This window comes from Emydura macquarii, unplaced genomic scaffold (assembly GCF_026122565.2).
Source record: "Emydura macquarii macquarii isolate MOO-44397 ecotype Brisbane River unplaced genomic scaffold, CSIRO-AGI_Emac_v2 contig_2768, whole genome shotgun sequence".
Taxonomy (NCBI): Eukaryota; Metazoa; Chordata; order Testudines; family Chelidae; genus Emydura; species Emydura macquarii.
In genome coordinates, this window is record NW_027132905.1 from 9,126,365 (window position 1) to 9,146,089 (window position 19,725).

At 44.2% G+C, this 19,725-nt stretch overlaps 1 protein-coding gene across 3 annotated transcripts in view; it reads right to left on the reverse strand.

Moving 5' to 3' along the window:
* The window catches only part of JADE2 (jade family PHD finger 2), a 122,752-nt gene that overhangs the window by 86,131 nt on the left and 16,896 nt on the right, over positions 1–19,725 (reverse strand). For all 3 annotated transcript variants that reach the window (XM_067567236.1, XM_067567237.1, XM_067567235.1), the window contains exons 3-4: positions 19,231–19,313; positions 1,760–1,917 (exon numbers count right to left, since the gene is read on the reverse strand). In XM_067567236.1, the coding sequence (XP_067423337.1) occupies positions 1,760–1,917; positions 19,231–19,313 (241 nt within the window). The remainder of the gene's footprint in view (positions 1–1,759; positions 1,918–19,230; positions 19,314–19,725) is intronic.

Genomic DNA, 19,725 nt, shown 5'->3' on the forward strand with positions numbered 1-19,725 from the left:
TGATTGTGGGCACAGTGGCCATGCCTTGGAACTTACCTGGCCCAGCCCCAAATCCTTAATACAATTTGCTTAGCTTTGTCTGAACTGCAGGCATAGACCATGCAAGACCTCATGCTAGATACTTTTCTTAATCGTGTCTGTTAGCTCCCTATTACTAATATTTCTCTTATCCTTGCTAGGCAGAGGGAGACACTGGATTGTTCCTGCTGCTTGCATCACACTGCAACAGTATCTTTGGCCGTATCTGCCACCCTCGGCAGGATACAACATGTCCCAAGAGAGTCCCAAGAGAGTAGTTTTGTGACGTACGGAGAGACTTGTGACCTAAATTCTGGGACTTTTGGACACTCCCACCAGCTAGGAGGTAGGATCCCCTTGTCCTGCAGTTTATTAAGTATTATGTAATCTCATCACAGGGGTGAAGTCTCTGGCTTTAAACAGTGTCCTTGAATTTAAGTATAGATAGCAAATGATGTTGCTTCCCTTTGCTTATACCCAGTGCTCAGCTTCTGTATGGATGGCAGCAATAGCTCCACATGCCTTTCCCACCTGAGCAGTTAATTATCTTTTATTGTTGCCTTTTTTTAACATTTGTTGTAGTTTGCCTTTGGTGGGTGGATGTCTATTTAGCAGCAAGCATGCTCCTCCGCAGCGTCCTGCTTTCCTCTCCTGGGCGCAACTTGTGAAAGCAGATTGCATTAAAAGATAGCAAGTTAAAGTTATGGGGCCATGTCTTACTGCCCTTACCGATTCCCAACTCCCACTGCCTTCAGTGGAAACACAGGTACAGTGTTTCCCAATGGACACTGCACACCCATAAATCACTGAAGAGGTTAACGTGTGTGGATTTGTATGTTTATTTTACCCTCTGCAAACCCCTGGATCAATTCAAAATGCCACCAGTTTGGACAAAGCTGGTATCCCCTGACAGCGCTTCTCTCACTCATGCCCAGCAACCCAAGAAAGGCGCTCTCACTGTACGTATGAGAGAGAGAACTTTCTTCAAGGGAGAGCACTCACATCTCCACTGTAACATCTGGGAGAGAGGATGGTAAGCCTGAGTTCAATACCATCCCAAAGCTCCATGTTAATGCCACGGTCCTCTGGGCCACACTGAAGAATTCATTTTAAGCAATAAATTGAATGTGAATGCTGCAGTGCTGGGTCACATAGCATAAAATCTATCGCCCATCACAGATCTGATTTCTACACCCATCCAAACTAAGTCACTTGCGTGTATGGCCGCTGGTGCGCTGCTAAGCTCAGAGTGTGCTCTTCCAGGACCATAACAGTAGGTCTGGACAGCCTGTAAAACCACACGTCTGTCTGCCCAGACAGATGTGTTCTTGCATACATATCACTTGCTTACTAAGGGATTTTGCCCTTCACTTGTCCCCTCTTGCACATTTCCACTGTGTCTTGGCTGTCCTCACAGAAGCACAGACCACTGCAGCAGTTGGAAGCATCACCTGGTTCTACTGCATTCGATCACTTGCCCCCTCCCCCTGGATCTGAATTCTGGGACTGATGCTTTTTTTTACCAGCTTGGGGCTCTCTTCCACCTCGCTCAAGTTCCAGGCCTGCCCTGCTTTATGTACTCTACACTGCAGTTTAGACAGCACTACAAGCCCCAATTATTTTGGAAGCTCCTCAAATAAACAGACGGGCAGAGCACTGCCAAGTAAATAAGCGGCCTGTCCAAGGACAGGAAAAGAGACAGTGTGCATCTAGCAACACAAACGGTATTGTGCTCACTTACCTAATCACTGGTTCAGGTATCGCCTCTGCTCCCGCTGGTACCTGGACTCCTTTCTCCCACTCCTGTCTCCAGGGATCGGCAAGTATATAGTATTCATCTGGGTTCAACTGATGTGAGTCGGGGATCTTCATAGCTGTTATCAGATCGGTACGAAAAACCTACACCCAAAAGCAATGAGATGGTTTTAAATCACTCAGCACAGATGTGACTCTGCACTGGGGCCTCAGAATTCCCCGCGTGATACCAGCAGAAGCTGATATTTGGGTTTCTGCTGCCTTCAGGGATTACCCAACAGGACAGACGCGCCAGGCCTGAACAAAGAGGGACCCACCTGGAGCAGTGGAAGTAAATATGGAGAACAGGTAAACTTCTGTTCACCCACTAGCATATATCACCAGGCCGCCTGTTTTTCCTCAAACAAATTTACCTTCAAGGGATCCTGCCTCCAGTCTGACACGAGCATCCTGGAGGGAGGGTCCTTCATATTACAGTGAAAACTTCCTATCTACTTTCAAGAAAACTTTCTATCTTCAGCTCAGTTTCCCCCTCCTCTTTCATGGATGCTGGGCAGAATGGCTATTGGAGTGGCTGCTCACAGAACTGGACTGAAGTCCATGCAGAGTGTCTCTTTACTTTCTCTTTTTCTCATATTATTTTACTTTCCTGTTGTTCACGCCGCCACGGAGGGGAAGACCACGCTGACTGCAACTGTTTCATCTCCTGAGTCATCCCTGCCTAAAGAAAAACCGCTCCAAGGAATTCTGGTCTTTCCACTGGGAAGGCCTCAACACCCATGAGCAGGTTGAGACCCTGGAATTTGGTGGCATGGATGAACTTTGACCACTGTCATTATTATTCCAACAACCAGAAGAGAATGCAGGCTTCTCTTCCCAAGACTTCAGGGGAGAGAGGGAACAAGCCACCGAATGCTCTCAGTGTGCTCCCCAGCAATGGGAGCAGCTTGTCAGCATGGGAGGTGCAGGTAACTGATGGGACTGCATAGGATACGAATATCAAACCCTGATGAGCAGCACCTCTGGCCTATATAACTGGGGAATCTCTCTGTAGGAATCACTCTTTTTCTCACCCTGCCACTTAACAACAGGCGTATTAGCCATTTGTCCAGTTACAACTAGATGAAAAGACAAGCAGCAAATATCTTAATATATAAACATAATGGGCCTGATTCTTATCTCACTTACACTGGTGTAAATCAAGAGTAACTCCACTTTACATCGATGTAGGATGGGTGCATGTGAGATTAGGGCTTTATATTTCAATCCATGCTGGAAGAGAGATCGCTAACATTAAAGAAGGGTAAAATAAAGGGCACACTATTTTCCTTCAGGCAATAAATGGATTTAACATATTCACACAAACATCTACTTTGAACTCAACAGAAAATACCACTTCATTTTTTCACTCCATTCAGCTTTCTTGGGGCATGCTGATGTTTTCTTTCTCCTTGAAGAGCCAGTACAGATAAGGCTGTAGTGAATATACACAGTCACCTGATTCCCATACATGTTTTAGTATTTATTATCTATTAGAAATGCAGGGAAATCAACAAAATCCTTCTATGATCTGCCTTCGGAAACTGCTCCTTTCAGGTCACGATGCAATTCTCATACAAAATAGGCGGAGTCTTTTTTTCTAAAACTCACTGTTGATAAAACATAGTCAGAGCAGACCTTGCAAATGCAGAGGCACTTAAAAACAGCCAGATTATTTGACACTGACCTTGCCCCTATTTCAGACGTAAACATGGCATTGGCAGTGAACTCCCTGCCTCTGCAACACAGTGATTCAGAGACGTGCTGAAAAACCATGGGTTAAGCTACATTCAGCATCCTTAAAGGAAAACTCCAGGGTTAATTATAAATCTTAAGGGGCAGAAGAAATCAGTGTGGGTACCGTGAATGGGAAGGAAAGGAATAAGGAACCATTCAGAGGCTCTCTCTAATTTCAGTCCCAGATGGAAACACCTAGGGTGCAAGCTACCCCCAAAGAAACAGCTGGGGGCAGGTGTGCATGTGTGTGTGTGGGGGCGGAGGAAGGAGAGGAGGAGGAGGAGGAAGAAGATGACGACTTTCTACCTCCAGCCATTCCAGCACTACAGCTTTTTTCAGAAATGCTGTATGCATTTTTTTTTAATGAGGGAAAATATTTTTTTCTGCATTGCCTTGGTATTAAAAAAACTTTGTGACTCTTCTTCCTCAAACTTCCAGGAAATTTTACCTTTGGAGAGAGACTAAGTCTGGGAAATTTCATCCCATAAGGTGAATGTTTCAGAAAGCTGCAAACAGCAAAGAACAGGCGGTTCGAATGACAAGACTTCTGCATCCCTAACTATGGCACTCACCGCCTTCCCTCCCCTCCCCCGGTCCTATATAAGGACGGATCATTGCTGGACACTTGAATCCAAACTCCTAAGAATTCTGGTCTGGGGAGATTGAGATTTGACTCCCTGTACCGAAACCTGCCCCAGGAGTTCTGGTTCCAAACTGGCTCCCAAACTACAGAGGGTTATGGCTTGGCAGCTGAAAAGATTTTTTCCCAGCATGGTGGAAACCTTGTGAGACGCTATTTGGGGCTGAGATTTCACAAGAGCCAGTCATAAGATCTGACAGCAAGAAGGGTACAAGATACATACAGGGTGGCCAGTGTCCTCATGTTCTTCAGGGGGAGGATGCTGGTCTTCCTGTCCCCATACTTCTCTCCTACCAAAGAAGTGAGGGTTGCTGGGGGAAGATTGGCAATGGGCTGAACCCCTTCCTAGAAATGACACGACTGTGGACAGAGGCCGCTGTCAGCTCACTTTCTCCTCCAGAGACGGCAGGATCCCTCCACCTACCTGTCCTTCTCAATCCTCCTCATCTGCTTCAACAATCCCAGCCTGTGTAATGCTAGGAAGTACGGCTACTTTCCTTTTATTTTGGAGGGACTACTTTTTTATTTTACAACAAATGAAAGGATACCAAGAGAAAAAGCCATCCATAGGTGAGTCACAGGGCCAAATCTGTTCTTACTGGCACCACAATAAATCTAGAGCAACTACACTGGCATCAACAGAGGTATTCTGGATTTACACTGGTGTAACTGAGACAGGATCTGCCTCACATAGGATCAGTAACTCTAGTATGAGTATCACAAATGCCCTGTGGCGCTATTGTTCAGAGATCCCAAAGGAGTAGATGAAGATGGGCCAGATACTCAGTAAATCAGTGTAGCTTCAAGAGAAGTACGCCAATGTACACCAGCTAGGGCTCTGGCCACCTGTTTTCAGTATCTCTGGTAATTAAAAGGGAAGAAAGAGCACAGAAAATTGTTTGCAGGATCATATCTGAATGGAGGCCAGATTCTCCTCTGTTCCACTAGCCTAAATATGGGGTACTTCTTCTTAAGAGAATGAACTTACTCCCGATGTAGACCCGAATGATTCAGATCAGAATTTGGCACAGAATGCTTCTTAAGGTTTTCTTTGAGGTGTCGGCAACACTTCCGAAATTCACAAGGTTGTAATTGTTGGTCTTAATTGCTAATAGATATTGGATGTCTCAGATGTTTAGGACAATACCTGGCACATCTTGGGGCTCACTAACAGCATGCCAGTTTTCTGGAAACGCAAAGGAATGACTAGCTTATAAAGCTGTTTCACACTTTAATTTTCTGTCTGCTTCCCAAAGGGATGGCTATTGTTTACAGTCTTGGGGAAAAAATAGCTTGTTTAGTGAACAGGAAAGAAATCAAACTAAATGGTGGTATACATGCCTGCCTACATGGCCAGAGCCTGCAGCCGAACATACTCTGATTCTCACTGACCCATTAAACTGCTATACTGGGCCCCTCCTCTCTGAGAATTCTCCAGCCCTTGGATAGTGATTTTGTTCATCCTCCCTTCCTATTTTGCTTCTGGACCTACTGAGGTTTCCCTGATGTACACTGTGGGGGGAAAAGTAATTCCATAAAACAGAGCATGGTAAATAAGGTTTTTCTTCCAGGGGATTGCCTGACAGCAATGATTTGACTAGAGCTGTCCTGTCTCCTGGAGAATAAAAACGATTTGTAAATGAAAATGGATGATTTCTCCTTTTCTCCGCCATCTGTTATTATCTGAAATAATAACCCACAATACCAGCAATAATATCCAGACACCAGCTAGCCCTGATCTGCCTGTCTCAGGCTACTTCTGCATTACTCTATGAGGGGTTGGGAGGGATCAGGTGTTTTCTTCAGAGGCTGTTTAATCTGTTCTGAGTGTTTATTCTCAAACTAACTATTGCTTGGCATGAACTGTAATAAATGATTCCAGGATGGTTTCACACTTTCGATACAAAGATCAAATGCCCCAGAGGCTATTTTGGAAACCAAATCCGATACTATATAGGAAAATAGACATTAACCCCTAACTGAGACCCAGTATTTAGGTCAGTTCATTTAATCTTCAGAGCCTCAGCTGATAACCCAATTAGAGCTAAGTACAAATACATAAACAACCTTTTCCATATTGCTACCTCTTTGAACAGCAGCAGCACCTTCTTCCTGCTGCATTTGTTTGGAGACATTTTTTACCACATCTATATAGAGCTAAATAGAACTGCCCAGACACAGTCTGGCTGCATCTTCCAATAAAAACATAATTAACAGCCTACATGTTATAGTCAGAGCTAGGTTGGGTTTGAGAAAGGTCAAGTTCCTTCAAGTCTATGTGCAAATATACTTTTATTGTTAAGAACACCAAAGTAACATTTTATTATGCTGCTAGTCTGAAAAATTAAAATAAGATTCAGATAAATGCTAAATAAACATAAGAAGTAATGTGCAAAAGATGTCACAGTTCTTACAGTTTTGCATCTCTGAATATCAATCAGTAAGAAAACTATTAAAAAATAAATAAACCTAATTCTGCTCTAATGCATTTTCTAAAACATAATGTATGTATGTGCCCTTTTAGTGACAGATCTACAGTCCCTAATGTCACCATTCAGACCTAACGGCTGTTAAAGTTACTCAGTATCACCAATGACTATCTCCAAAAGATATAAAGCAAACAAGATTCAGCATCAACCTGAACCTTTTACCTTGCACTGAAAGAGTGTCCACCAGCTGGCTATTCTGTTAGGACAAGGAATAATTCTGTTTCACTGGCCATGGAGATCTCGCCTCTCTGAATTGTACATGTTTTAATGACAGCACATGAGTTCCATTTAAAATCCTGATATTTCTCTACTTGCAAAGTCAATGGGGTTAAAATTTTATAGTATTACTAAAGTGTCCAACTCGAGACACCTTTCCAGACAATATTTTCAGTAAGGCCTTACTTGTTTTGAGGTCTCTCAACTTTTGGATATCCAGTCTGAGATGCCCAGGAACTTATTTTCAAAGGTGCTCAGCACACGTAACTCCAGCTAAAGTGAGGGTAAGTTGCAGGTTCTCAGTACCTCCGAGACCAGGTCCAAGACTGGGCAACAAAATATTGAGGTACCCAAAACAAGGGAACAATTTCTGAAAATTTAAAGTGTGACCAATCTGTGCCTTAGCTTCCCCATCTATAAAATGGGGATAATGATGCTTTTTACCTGACTCACAGGGATAACAGAGACTTAACCTACTGATGGGTAAAGTTTATCCCTCTGCATGAGGTCCAAATACGATGTCACACTTAGACTATTGAAAAGGCTTAAGTGGGACACATTATCTTGTGCTGGCCCTCACCAATTTCACCCTTTGGGAGCCTCGGGTGAAGTGCAAAGTGCTATTTTGACAATAAGCAGGACAACAGCCAGACACACAGGTCCAAGTTTTTCTCTTTGAAACAGTTGCTAAGTTTGTCTGAAGTCCCAGTTTCAGAGACGCTGCCTACCTTTGAGATCACTCCAGGCTCTCTGAAGTATGCATTCAACTACTTGACCTTGTTGGCATCTCAGTACTTTCAGCCTCTGCCTCCTGGTGCTTCACCACCCACCCACATCAGCTACCTGGTGATGATACTGACTTCAAAGACCTAGTTGTATAAGTAATCACAAATATGACATCACTCCTTCATGATATGCAAATAATGAGAATTCATCTAGGAATTTTCTGGCTCAGGAGTCAAAAGCTGGCACCTCAGACAAAACGCTGCTGAGAAAAACACAGCTTGTGCAGAAATTCGAGAAGAATGTTTTCTTCCTCCCAATTACTTGTTTTATTGCAGTATGATTGTGCAATTGCACTAACCTGTCAGGAAAGCAGAATTACTAGGACCTCAGCTTCAGCAATGTCTGCAGCATCATGCATGGCTTTTAGTTTTCTCTTGGGAAACTGTCCCTACTTTTTTCTGTCCGTAACTGACAAATGCAGCATAAGAACTCAAGAGTTATGGGATTCATTGAGGATTGGTGGGGGAAAGGAAGCTGAGATTGCCAACAGGAATGCCAACTGTAATAGTGACATTAGGATATGGACAGCTGTCTATCAATAACTAGACTAACTCCACTAACTCCCTGCACATAAACCAGGGAACAGCCACCTGATGACAATTCTGGCCACTCCCAATCTGATCTTGATTTAAACTAGAAGCAAAAGGTTCCACATCCCATCGTCATTTACCCCGAGAACTCAACCCTACAGAGAAACAGAAATGTTTCCAAATAATTACCTCTGCCACCAGTAAAGAAGTTACCTATCATCTGATATTTAGAGTTGCAGGAGATCATGGGTTAAAGTGTGCTGTGTTGATTATTGTTTTAATTATCAGCAAGGTTTAAAAAAAAAACTCGGCTAAGTTAGAAGGAACATTTACTATGTTTTAAAAATAAGGTTCCATTAAAATACTTTAACATAAACCCATCAAAGTATGATCAGAGAGTGAAGATTAAGGTGCTGATCGTCTAGAACTGGTTTTCCCTGGAGCTAGTAACACCACTGACACCAGAGAGTTATTCTGGATTTACACTGTGTAAGGGAGAGCAGCGTGACTTGACTAGTGGTTCTGTGGGCTCCTAACTTTACTCTCTACCATCAATTTAAAAGACTAAGGAGCCTGCTGCTGTCCCTTGGAAAGATGACTTTGGCAGCTAGAGAGTCCTGGTTTCAGAAGAGTAACCTAGGTAGGGATCTTAATTCTTATTTGCAAATCAGATGACTGCAGTATGTTAAAGACAGTGGGTTGGAATCTCTGGTCTTGGCACAGGACCAGAGAGGGATATGCAAAGGTTATTTACACCAGCCTGGAATCTGGTCCATTATCTCCATTCTACAAATTGAAGAAACAGAGGTACAGAGATGCTAAGTGACTTGCTCAAAGACACACACCTCTGTAGCAGAGATGGGAAGAGCATCTTGTGCCTTAGCTGATGGATGTGTATAGGCATGCAGTGCAGAGAACTAAATACTGGATTGTCCATGGTTTCTGTAGGTCATATTAAGTGGTAGAAACTGCAGCAGCTTTGGAGCCCACATAAAAAAATCAGTGATGGAGCCTCCAATTGCACGTATGACTCTAATGGCTATAGTAAGGGTTCAGAAAATAAAGCTGGCTTGATCTATCTAATCTGTTTGTCTACCTACTTATACACCACATCACCATCATATCTCTGCACCCGTCAAACGTACTCCCCCAAAAGCAAGCTGTCATTCACGGACCAAATGTCATCAGAGTTGAACTTGGCGATGTAATCTGGTGTTGCTGCAATAAAGAGCACCCCACCCCTGCCACCTGTAGGCTTCCTGCAGACAGTGGACTGAAAAGAGATGCTGAATGGAGAAAAGTAGTCCTAAACCTGGTGATCAGTTTTGCTTGCCGCTATGCAGTGCTGCTTTGCTCCATTCATCATCCTTCTCCATGCTTTCTGTCTGCAGGAAGACTTCCGTGGCACAGAGCACAAGGGCAACTATAAAAAGCATTAAAAATCCATTGCTTCTCTTGCTGCAGAAGGTGGACTCATTTTATCTCGATGTGTGCTGTGTGGACAGGATCTTTGTTCTGTGTGGGAGTTCAGCTCCTCACCACACAGACTAAGACAAACACATTTTGCTTTGTTTACAGCTGTTACCTGGGGTTATTTATTTAATTCTTTCTTTGTTGACATGGTTGCTTGAAGGGGTCAGGGTTCTTTCACTGCCTGGGTGCCTTCAGCACCGCTGGTAGCATCTCCATTGAAAACCTATGTCATGCAGCCTAGCTGACTTTGATCACTAGTCTGAATAAAGTAGGACTAGCTTTACAAATGGTTCACAAAATCCTTAGGGGTTAAAATGAAGCATACAGTGTAGTGAATGCAAGTCCTCCTTTAATGCTACAGAAGACAGCCTGCAGTCCTTACAATTAAAAAAGGAGTAGCAAATCAGTGTTCTGCACAATTTCTCATCAATGTATTGAACAAATCACAGGCTTGTGTTTTCCCGCACTAAGTTTTCCCCAAACTTGTCCCTTTTGGCTTTTCATCTCACGTTGGGATAGAAGATTAGTTCTAATTTTAAACCAAGTAAGTATGATTGTATCTATTTCCCCAAAGATGATAAGGCACATCGCAAACTGGATTTGCAATATTACTGTTTCGCTTATTTAGTCCTTCTTCGAAGACAGATAAGCCTCCACATTCAAAGGCAGCAAGTGTGCCAACACTCTATCATGATGATGCCTCTGTTTTTCCATGAAGAACTGGAAATGCACAAATTACTAACTATCAAAGCAGAACACTTTAGAAATGATAGAATGCCACAGAAATTCTAAAGGAAAGCAGATCAGTTGTCTGGAAATCTACCAGCAGCTAATATGCTCAAATTGTAATCTAAATGTCTTTTTGTTCTGAATTGTCGGGGATTAGGGTTGGGAAAAGAATCAATTATTCTACTCAAACTCTTCTGAATTATTTATGAAAACTAAATAAAGGATAAATTGGGCACTGATGAACTGAGGACCTGGTGGTGGAGGGAAAGTTGTATACTAGAAAACAAGCAATTTTCTCTCAATAGGACTGTTTACTATTTCCTCCCTTCTGCAGAAATTGACAAATAGTCTTTAAAGGTCTGCTGCTTAGCAACACCGGTTCCGCTGATCTGCTTGGAAGATGTTAATTGCTTCTTCAAACAATGTGAACAACTGTTTAAAGAGCTACAACTCTAATTTAATAACCAACGTGAGCCATGAGACAAACTACGGTGACTGTGACTGCAGTGTAGTGACTTCAGTAATGTGCCGGCCCCGGTAGCTCTCTCCCTCTCACACTTCACTGAAGCGGAAGGTAGCACAATCAGGATCTAAATTTATGGAGAATTCTGTCTACCTGGAGCAAGACCCAGGAACCACAATTTCAAAGGTTTTGAGGTGTCTAAAGATACCGATAGATGGCTAGTGGGATTTTGAAAAGCACCCCAGCAGGTCAGATGTCTAACTGTCATTGATTTCAGTGGGACTTATGACACCTAACCTGCTAAAGTATTTTGGAAAATCCCACTAGGCGTCTATCTGCACCTTTAGACACATAAATACCTTTGAAATTGTGGCCCCTATCTGCTCATTTAGGCACATAAATGTGTTTGAAAATTTGACCTTTTATTTGGTGCTTTTATTGAGGGGTAGCTTCAAGCACAAGCAAAGCAAGAATCTACTGGAGGTCAAACACTTTTGGTGGCCCCACGTCCCATGCAAGCTCTGCAACTCCCAGGCTGACCCCACCTCCATCTCCATCAGGGGGTCTGGAGAGGCAGGAAACACACCTCCTTGCCAGACCCACGAACTCCCTCTAACAAAAGGAGCGGAGGAGGAGGTAACTCATGACCCGATTTCCCCCACTCCTGACTTACCCGTCTTTGATTACATGCAATGTATGGTGGGCACACCTAGAGCACAGCAGGGGCTGTTATGAACTGCTGAAAGGCCAGTGCTCCTTCGCCAAGCTGCTACCTCGTAACCAGTTCCGAATGCTATACCCCTCCCAGGAAGGAGCCCCAGCTGCCTCTCTCTAGCATAAAGCTCATATACCTAGACTTACGTTCTCTCTCCAAAAGAAGCTGTGCCAAGAGAGGCAGCGGTGCCACTGGCCCCACCACCTCTGGGAGCTTGCGCTGTGAATCATCGCCGGTGGTACAGCAGGCAGGCATCTTTCTTTTTCCCATTGGCTTTTTTTTTTTCCCCCCTGCATTATTGGTCCTGCCTAGACACTTGCTTTAACATGATAAATATCACCATTAAATATCAGCCCAATGAAAATATATGGCAATGCCATGGCTCTGTGATCCTGAGAGGCACAGACGGAATCTAATCAGCGTGTGCTTTCAATATGCCATTTGCAACGCTCTTATTTACCGCCTATTCAGAAAAGCCGTAGATGCTGTTTTAAGCAGATCTGAAGAATACATATAAAATCAAAAGGAAGTCAGAGGGGTGCACATTTAGTGACAGGCATTACAACAACCTACTGGCAAGCTTTGTCATGTCTCCTGATGCCCACTAAACCAATCACACCTCCATGCTAAAGTAAAATGACTTTAATCAGATGGAAAAGAAAAGAAAGCAACAAGAAAATAGCAGCGAAGGGACCCAGGCCTGAGAACCAAAGCTGGTGAAATTCACCCTGTGGTGAATGCTAGTACTTGGCTTATGCCTCACTTGATTCCCACTTCAGACATGGGGCTTAGATGATGCACAGTCCTGGTGTTCACCTTCTGCACTGGGGTGAACTGCATCCAGTGGCAGAGTCCTGCCTGTCCAGCCTATTCCTACATTCGGGCTCCACTCCAGCTGCAACTAGCAGCTCACGGATCTTAAAGAGTCAGGAGCCAAATAGAGTCACGACTGTTTTCTTAAAACTACATGAGCCAATTGCCACAGAAAGGCTCAGGACCGAATGGGCTCCGGGGACTGACACGCCTCTCATCCCTGAGAGGTGGTTCCTGCAGGTCAGGGCTGGGGCACTTTGTGGGGAAGCATAGAGAAACTGTCACTGCCTTCACCCACACTCACAGACTCATACATAGACTTTAATGCCAGAAGGGACCATCGTGATCATCGAGTCGGCCCTCCAGCACACCGCAGGCCACAGAACCTCACACTGGGATAGCCTGTGATGGAAGGTACTCTATAAGTGCAAACAATTATTACTGTGAGCCCAGAGTCACTACAAGCAGAACTGCAATGTGCGCACTGCGAGGCATTGTAATGATCTGGGCCTTTTGTTCCAGTTCACTACAAACGGAATTTCTTTATGTCTGAGTTCACTGAAAACAAGTTCCACTATGCTCTTATAACACCCATTTCAAACACCAAGAGCTTCGGTGTCACACTGGCCTCTGATTATCCTTTGACAAGCCACCATCTCACTGCCTCTGGGACTTCCTTTTATTCCGTTTAAAACAGTGAAACAAGAAAGACCTGGGGATGACAGTCAATGGTTTTGTCACATCTGCACTTGATGGGTCCGATTCAATAGTTGTAGGATTCCCAGAATGTGCACCGCCTTCCATAGGGTCCAGTTAGTGCAAAATATTTCTGCTCCATTTCTTACCCCTTCACATTTTTCTCTGCCTATCAGCCCCATTTTCAAGTCTCTTCACTAGCTTTCTGTAAAATTTCGGTATCGATTTCAAGGATCTTTGCTCACTTACAAAACTTTTTAAAAGAGTGGCCTTGCCAATCTTGCTGACATTGAGCTCCTGCATTCTTAGTCAAGGGCCATGCTTTTAAAACACCTGCATGGTAGGGCTGAATCTGCCAATTATCTGGTTAGTCCCAAATATCAATTTAAAATATTCAATCCAGGCCCTTTAGTAACTAGTCTCCACTTGTGTGAAATCAGCTGCTGGCTGAAATCCAAGGAGTTGAATCTGTTTTAGTCTTTAAAGCTAAACTAAAGAAACACACGTCTGGCATGGTTTTTAATTAGCTTTTAAAACTGCAGTGAGTCCAGGGATTATTGTGTAAGAACGCCGCACTGTGTGAATCCACACACAGCACTGTGCTGTGTTGTGTGTGATTAGAACGTGTCTAATCAAACACACCCTAGAAGGATGCACAATATCAGTAGGGTTTTTCCATCTCTAATGTCCACAATTCTACAAAGATTATCATTTAATAGCCCCAGAGGCATGTGATATCTATTTTCCCCCCACTGTTACTGCTAATCAGCAAGTGCAAATGGAGCACTTCTTTACCCAGCTCTGTTCTCTTAGAAAGAGACTTGTACCAGACTAGGTTTGTAGCAGCCCAAAGTCCATGGGGAGGTGAAGTGCACAATTAAATGGAGATGCAGCACTATGGGCCAGATACTGAGAACCTTTCTCTATAAAATTATGCATTGAGTGACTCAGCACCTCATAGGAAGTGCTCTGGATCTCACAGGATTGGGCCCTCTAGTACTGAAAGAGATCCAGGAATTCCAGTCACCTGAACCACCAATACCAGTTTCGGGATTCCCAGCATTTGCTAACAAACCCTGTGAACTCCAGGGTTTCAGTTTGCCTCTCCAAGTAACAAGCAGTGTCTTATGCCTGTGGGAGTGATCCTGCACCCTGCTGCAGTCAACGGCAAAACTTCCATTAATATCTCTGGGTTCAGGATTTGCTAGGTCCACCTAGCAAATGATAAATGTATTTCATTCTTTGCCAGCTCCCATTCTAATGCAGAGATCCGGCCTCTCCATACATCATGGACATAAATCATACATGTCCTGTCCGTAAATCAGCCAGGATGAGAGCAGAATGTACAGGAAACATGCAATTCACTTAACAAAATGCAAAGTGACACCTACAGGGCTTTGCCTGAGTGGAGATTGTATTCCAAATCCTCCCCCTTCAGTTACATTCACATGACCCCATTGCCTTCAGTTCCCCTAACCAAGGGCAGAATGATGACCCCTAAGTGGTATCTTCAGGACAGTGTAAGCCACCGCTCCAGAACTCACAGTAGCAAGCAATAGCACCCAATGCTCATAACTTGTTTATAAAGAGGAACTTTCTTGTCTCCAAAAGTTTTAGCAAAGATAAATCAAACCAACTCCAAAGGCCTTTGTGTTGCAAAGCACTGCCAGCAAACACAAGGGAAATTATATCCATCATTCAAAATCAAGTGCATGCAGAAAACCAGAATAGTGAGACAGGGTACAGTACAGGTGGGAATGTAAGTGCTATTATCTGCTTTTGAAATCTCACATTTGAATCTCTTCCCCTTTATAGACCTAATAATTTGGAACTTTTTATTGATATCTTTCTATCCACAACAGTAACACAAGATTTACTGTGGACAGTTTCTCTACAGTTCATATATTCCAGCTGGCTGTATGTACATCACTCTGAATGATGACCATAATTTCTTCTGTGGTGGTGGAGAAATAGCTCACAACATGAAGGACAGAGGGATGCTTTTTTGGTTTTGGAAACTAATCTATCAGGTTTTCTTTTATGGATTAGGTACAACATTTTGTTCTTTCTGACTGCAGTCCTGACTGATGTTACATAGGATATAGCAACAGCTAATGCATTGAGGTCAATGGCTTCCCAAATGCAAAGATTACTGATAATCTAATTTAGTGACAAATACATCTTTCTTTGGAAGTCTCATTCACCTCATCTGAGGGCAGGCATGTATGCATGTGTGTATAAGTGCTTTCCAAGCCATCCACAGGCAAATACGAGAGGTCATTTAACAGGGTGTTGTAGTTGTGCTGTAGGTTAGAACTGAGGTGCACTGACAGAACTTGGGGGACCCAGCCCCAGAAAAGCAGGATGTTGCAGGTGAGCGATGAAGTCCATCAACAGAAATAAATGAGGAGCTCAGGAGTGAAAGAGCATAGTTGCAGCATGTCAAGATGATGTGTGAGGGCCAAGGAATAGACTAGCAGGGGCACCGCAGGAAGATACTGATGGAGCTGCATCAGGACAGTTTTCATACATAGTAACACCAAGACCGATTAGGTCATCCAGTCTGACCTCTTGTGTTTTGTAGGATTTTATACCGGGCTCTAGCCAGTGCTATTGGCCCCTCACTTTCACAAGCACGTAATTCACAAAAGCTTTTAGAAAAAGAGAAAACAACATTGTCATTTCAGCAATGAAAGCTCTAAGGATGCTTCTCCATCCCCTTTGTGCCAGCATCCAGTCGGCACCCAGATAGTTAATGACCTTAGTTGTCCATTTCAGTTTCACTACTGCCTCCATTGCTCCAGTCAGTGCCCTTCTTATCCAATTGCATTATGTCACATTTTTCTAGTTCGTTCCAAATTGAGATGAGGGGGCAATATTCAAAAGCAGTGCTAAGAAATGAAGCAATGCCTGTTGTCTATCTGTAAGCAACAATATTATCTGTCTGTTGGAAAAATCGGCTCGTCTGGAAGCCAATCTGGTATCCCTTAATCTAGTCTTGTTTCTTTTCAACTTGTTGGATGCCAGGGGTGCAGTGAACAACAGAAATTAAAGTGGGAACAGGAGGCATCTTTGTTTCGCCCTTCTCAGCAAATCAAAAGACAATGGCATTAATTTGTTGTAACCACATTGGTTTGGGAAGGTTGACAAAGATGTTGGATTCAATTTACAAACTTCTCAGTGAGGCCTCTGTGTTTCCTAACAAGGCTGAGCAAATGTGACCATTCTTGCTTAGCTGGGTGGTTTTCCGCATAAGTTCTTCTTACAGTATGGAATTCCCAATAACTAAACCCGCCCCACAATGGCCCACCGACCCATCAGCTGCAGGCAACACGGGCCTCATGCACAGGTAGTGAATGCAGCTGCTTGAAGACCCATGGTGCAAGCCCAGTTCAGCTCCAGTCCCAACATCAAAGTGAGAGAGAACTTTCTATTACAGCCAATAAGCATCCCCAGCCCACACAGCTCCTGCAGCAGTAAGAGCAGAGAGGTATAAATCTCCACATTCTTCAGTGGGCCCCAGCTTTTGGGGGCCCTATGCTGGCTTGGGGACCCACAAATCATACTCAGGACTGGATAGGACAACTTGGCTTTAACTCAAGCTGGTGCTGGGTTCAAGGAAACCTGAGCTCTAATCAAGGTAATAAAAATCTTAATAGAGTGAGGCAAGAGGATGCTAATGACACTGTGAATGCAAGATTCTGCTGACAGCTGTACTGGTGCGGCTCTGCTGCCTATGTGCAAGGGCTGGATATGGGAGGGGTGCTCACCCCACAGCAGGAAAACACAGCTTACACAGCATCTCACACATAGCAGCAAGCAGTGGGATGGGCATGGGCTGCCCAAAGGAGGAGTGGCCCCATGGATCTGCTCAATCTTGCCCTTAGTAGAGAAGTGCCAGGGCTGCTTCAGTTCACTGGGTGTGGCTGCTGAGCTGCTCTGCAGGGGAGAGTGACTCTCACCTTTGCCCTAGTGTAAATGGCTAAACAAGGTGCAGGGCAACAGAGAACCAGGCTCTGTGTCTGCCTCATGTCAAAGAACAGCCCAAGCAGGACTCTGTAACAGGCACTGATAAATAGGAGTGTGCTCCCTGGCAGTAGCCTGCACTGCAGATGTTTACAAACAGCTCAGTACTTTTCCATGCTAAGAAGCTTGTTTTTCCAGTTGCCTTGCACTGGGTTTTTTAATATGTATGGTTAATCCCTTGTCACAGAGTCTTTCATAATAAACATCACCCCTGACCTAGCTAATAACTATGCAACCATCATGCTTTTGTTGTCATAGGGAATGCAGATGGCACCTCAACCCCCAACCTATTCACAGTGAAGCAGAAACACAGCTTCAAAAGGGACACAAAGAGGTTTGAGATTAGCCAGGTACATGAAATCACTGGTTTCCAGGATCTCTTCACAGTAGCTTGCCCGACCGCAGGGGTTCCCCCCACAGCTGTAAAGGTTAACAGCAAGAGATGGGCTCAAACTACCCACATCCAGACTGCAAACTCTCCATGGCTCAGGGATGTCAGTGGTTGAGTTTTGGTTCAGCTCACTGGAAAGGTAAGGGCCATTTGCTAATTCTGGATTTGGGTTTGGATTTGGAAATGACTACCCTTGCCTCCCCAGAGCAGACTGGACTTCTCAGGTGTGGTCTTCTGCAGGTGTAGTAACAGCCTCATCACGTTTTTCCCGTCTCCCTCTATGCTTTTCTTTCCCTTAAAACCATCCCACATTTAATACAGTGGTAGAGAATACAGCACCTCAGTGCACTGTAAGAGATGAAGGGGGTTTTTTGGTTTGGTTGGGGGTTTTTTTTACATTTCAAAACCCCCCACATACACAGGACACATACTGGATCATACAATCGCTGTCTCAGCCTGTGCCTAAAATCCCAGAGGCAATCTGGAAACAAGCGCTTAGCACATAGGCCTCCACAAATACTACTTTGTACTGTGATCATGATGGATCTGCCAAGCTATTCAGGTTAATGCAGGGTCAGAAACCATACAGAATCAGTGCCCCCAGGTGGGTGTGGACTGGGCTACTGGAGATGCTGGATAAGAAATGTATAGCTGAGATCTTGATCCCTAATGGCTGTTAAAGTTCTCATGGTACTTTTTGTAAGAGATGGGTTGTTAGCTCAAATGTCAAGTGGCCAAATTCCAACCTGCGTAATAATTTACTCTCTGCCTGCCAAAATCCCCACTGCCGTTTCAGTTTAGGTATGACATCCTCCTTCACTTTCTGTCTTAATAGCTGGGTAGTGCTGCTGTGCGTTGTTAAACTTTTGCCCCCTTTCATTTGCTGCAGTCCAGAGATGACTACATTTCACTGGCTTGAGAAGAGACCCATGTATGGCAGTTCATAAAGCAGCATGGGATCTTTCAGGAAGAAAGCCATCACAATTCATCTGTATTTACTGATGAGCCTATGCTACAAAGTTGGAGATGGCACCAGATCTGAATGTTCCCAACGTGCTGTGGTGCTCAGAGCTGGGTTTGGTTCCAGCTGCTATAGCAGCAATACTTGGCCATGGGTCTGAACTTCCTCAGAGTCCAGGGCTGCTTGAACCTGGTGTTTTGGTTCTGGCCCACCTCCAATTAATTCATTTGTAACTGGATAAACGCTGGTTTATTTTCCTTACCATTCAGCATGAATAACCATGTTCTTTCTAGATGGCCACTAAATGTAACCTTTTCAGCTTATATTAAAGAGCAGCAACAATAATCGTGTCTTTCCTACTAGTGCAAAGGGAGAATTCCTGACACATGCCACTTCAGAAGGGAACTTTATTTCGCAGTGCAGTGTCTCCAGACAGACACTCCCCACCTCCATCCTGCTACCTCCCACCTACCCAGCCCATAACTCCATGTCATTAGGAAAGATTCTCAATAGACATAGGCAAGGAGAGACCCATGGAGAGGTACAGCCACAGAGGGCCCATGAGGAGGTGGAAGAGCAACGTGCCTCTGTTGCTGAGTGCACGCTGACAGAGATATGGGGCTTCTCAGAGGGACATTTGGCTCTAGAACCTCTGCCTACTGCCAGCCTTGGATATGCTGGTTTTCATTACACCTGGGGAAGCACTGAACTTACAGAAACAAAAGCTGATTAGAAACAAGAAAAGCAACCAACCTCAGAGGGCTTCTCCTTCTGTCTTGACCAGTTGGATTTTGTATTTGGAATTTTGGAGCATCTTGACACTGATGTCGTGTGACCTTAAATGAGACACAAGGTAAGAGTTACCTGCAGAAGAAACTGACCACAGCTTTTTTGGCACCTGTGTAAACAAGACCCACCCTCACAACAGGCCCCCCCCCTTGCTGGACCTTTGGCTAGGAGGCCAACGAGTGAATGGCCGTGGTGAATGAACTCCCTTTTCACCCTCTCCAGTGATTCCCTGGTAGAGGGTGCAGGCACTGGAGTGAGGTGGCATGGGGGAAGCTAGCTCTACTGTGGTCTGTGCTGCCCCTGCTCTGTAGACACTCAAAGATCTCAATCTAGTGTCAATCTAGTGCCTTTGTGGAGCACTCAAAGTCCACTTTAAACCATAAAACACCAAAAATAATAAACAGAAAAAACTAGTAGAGCAAGAAGCTAGAAATGACCTGCGGTTAACTTCCTATCAGT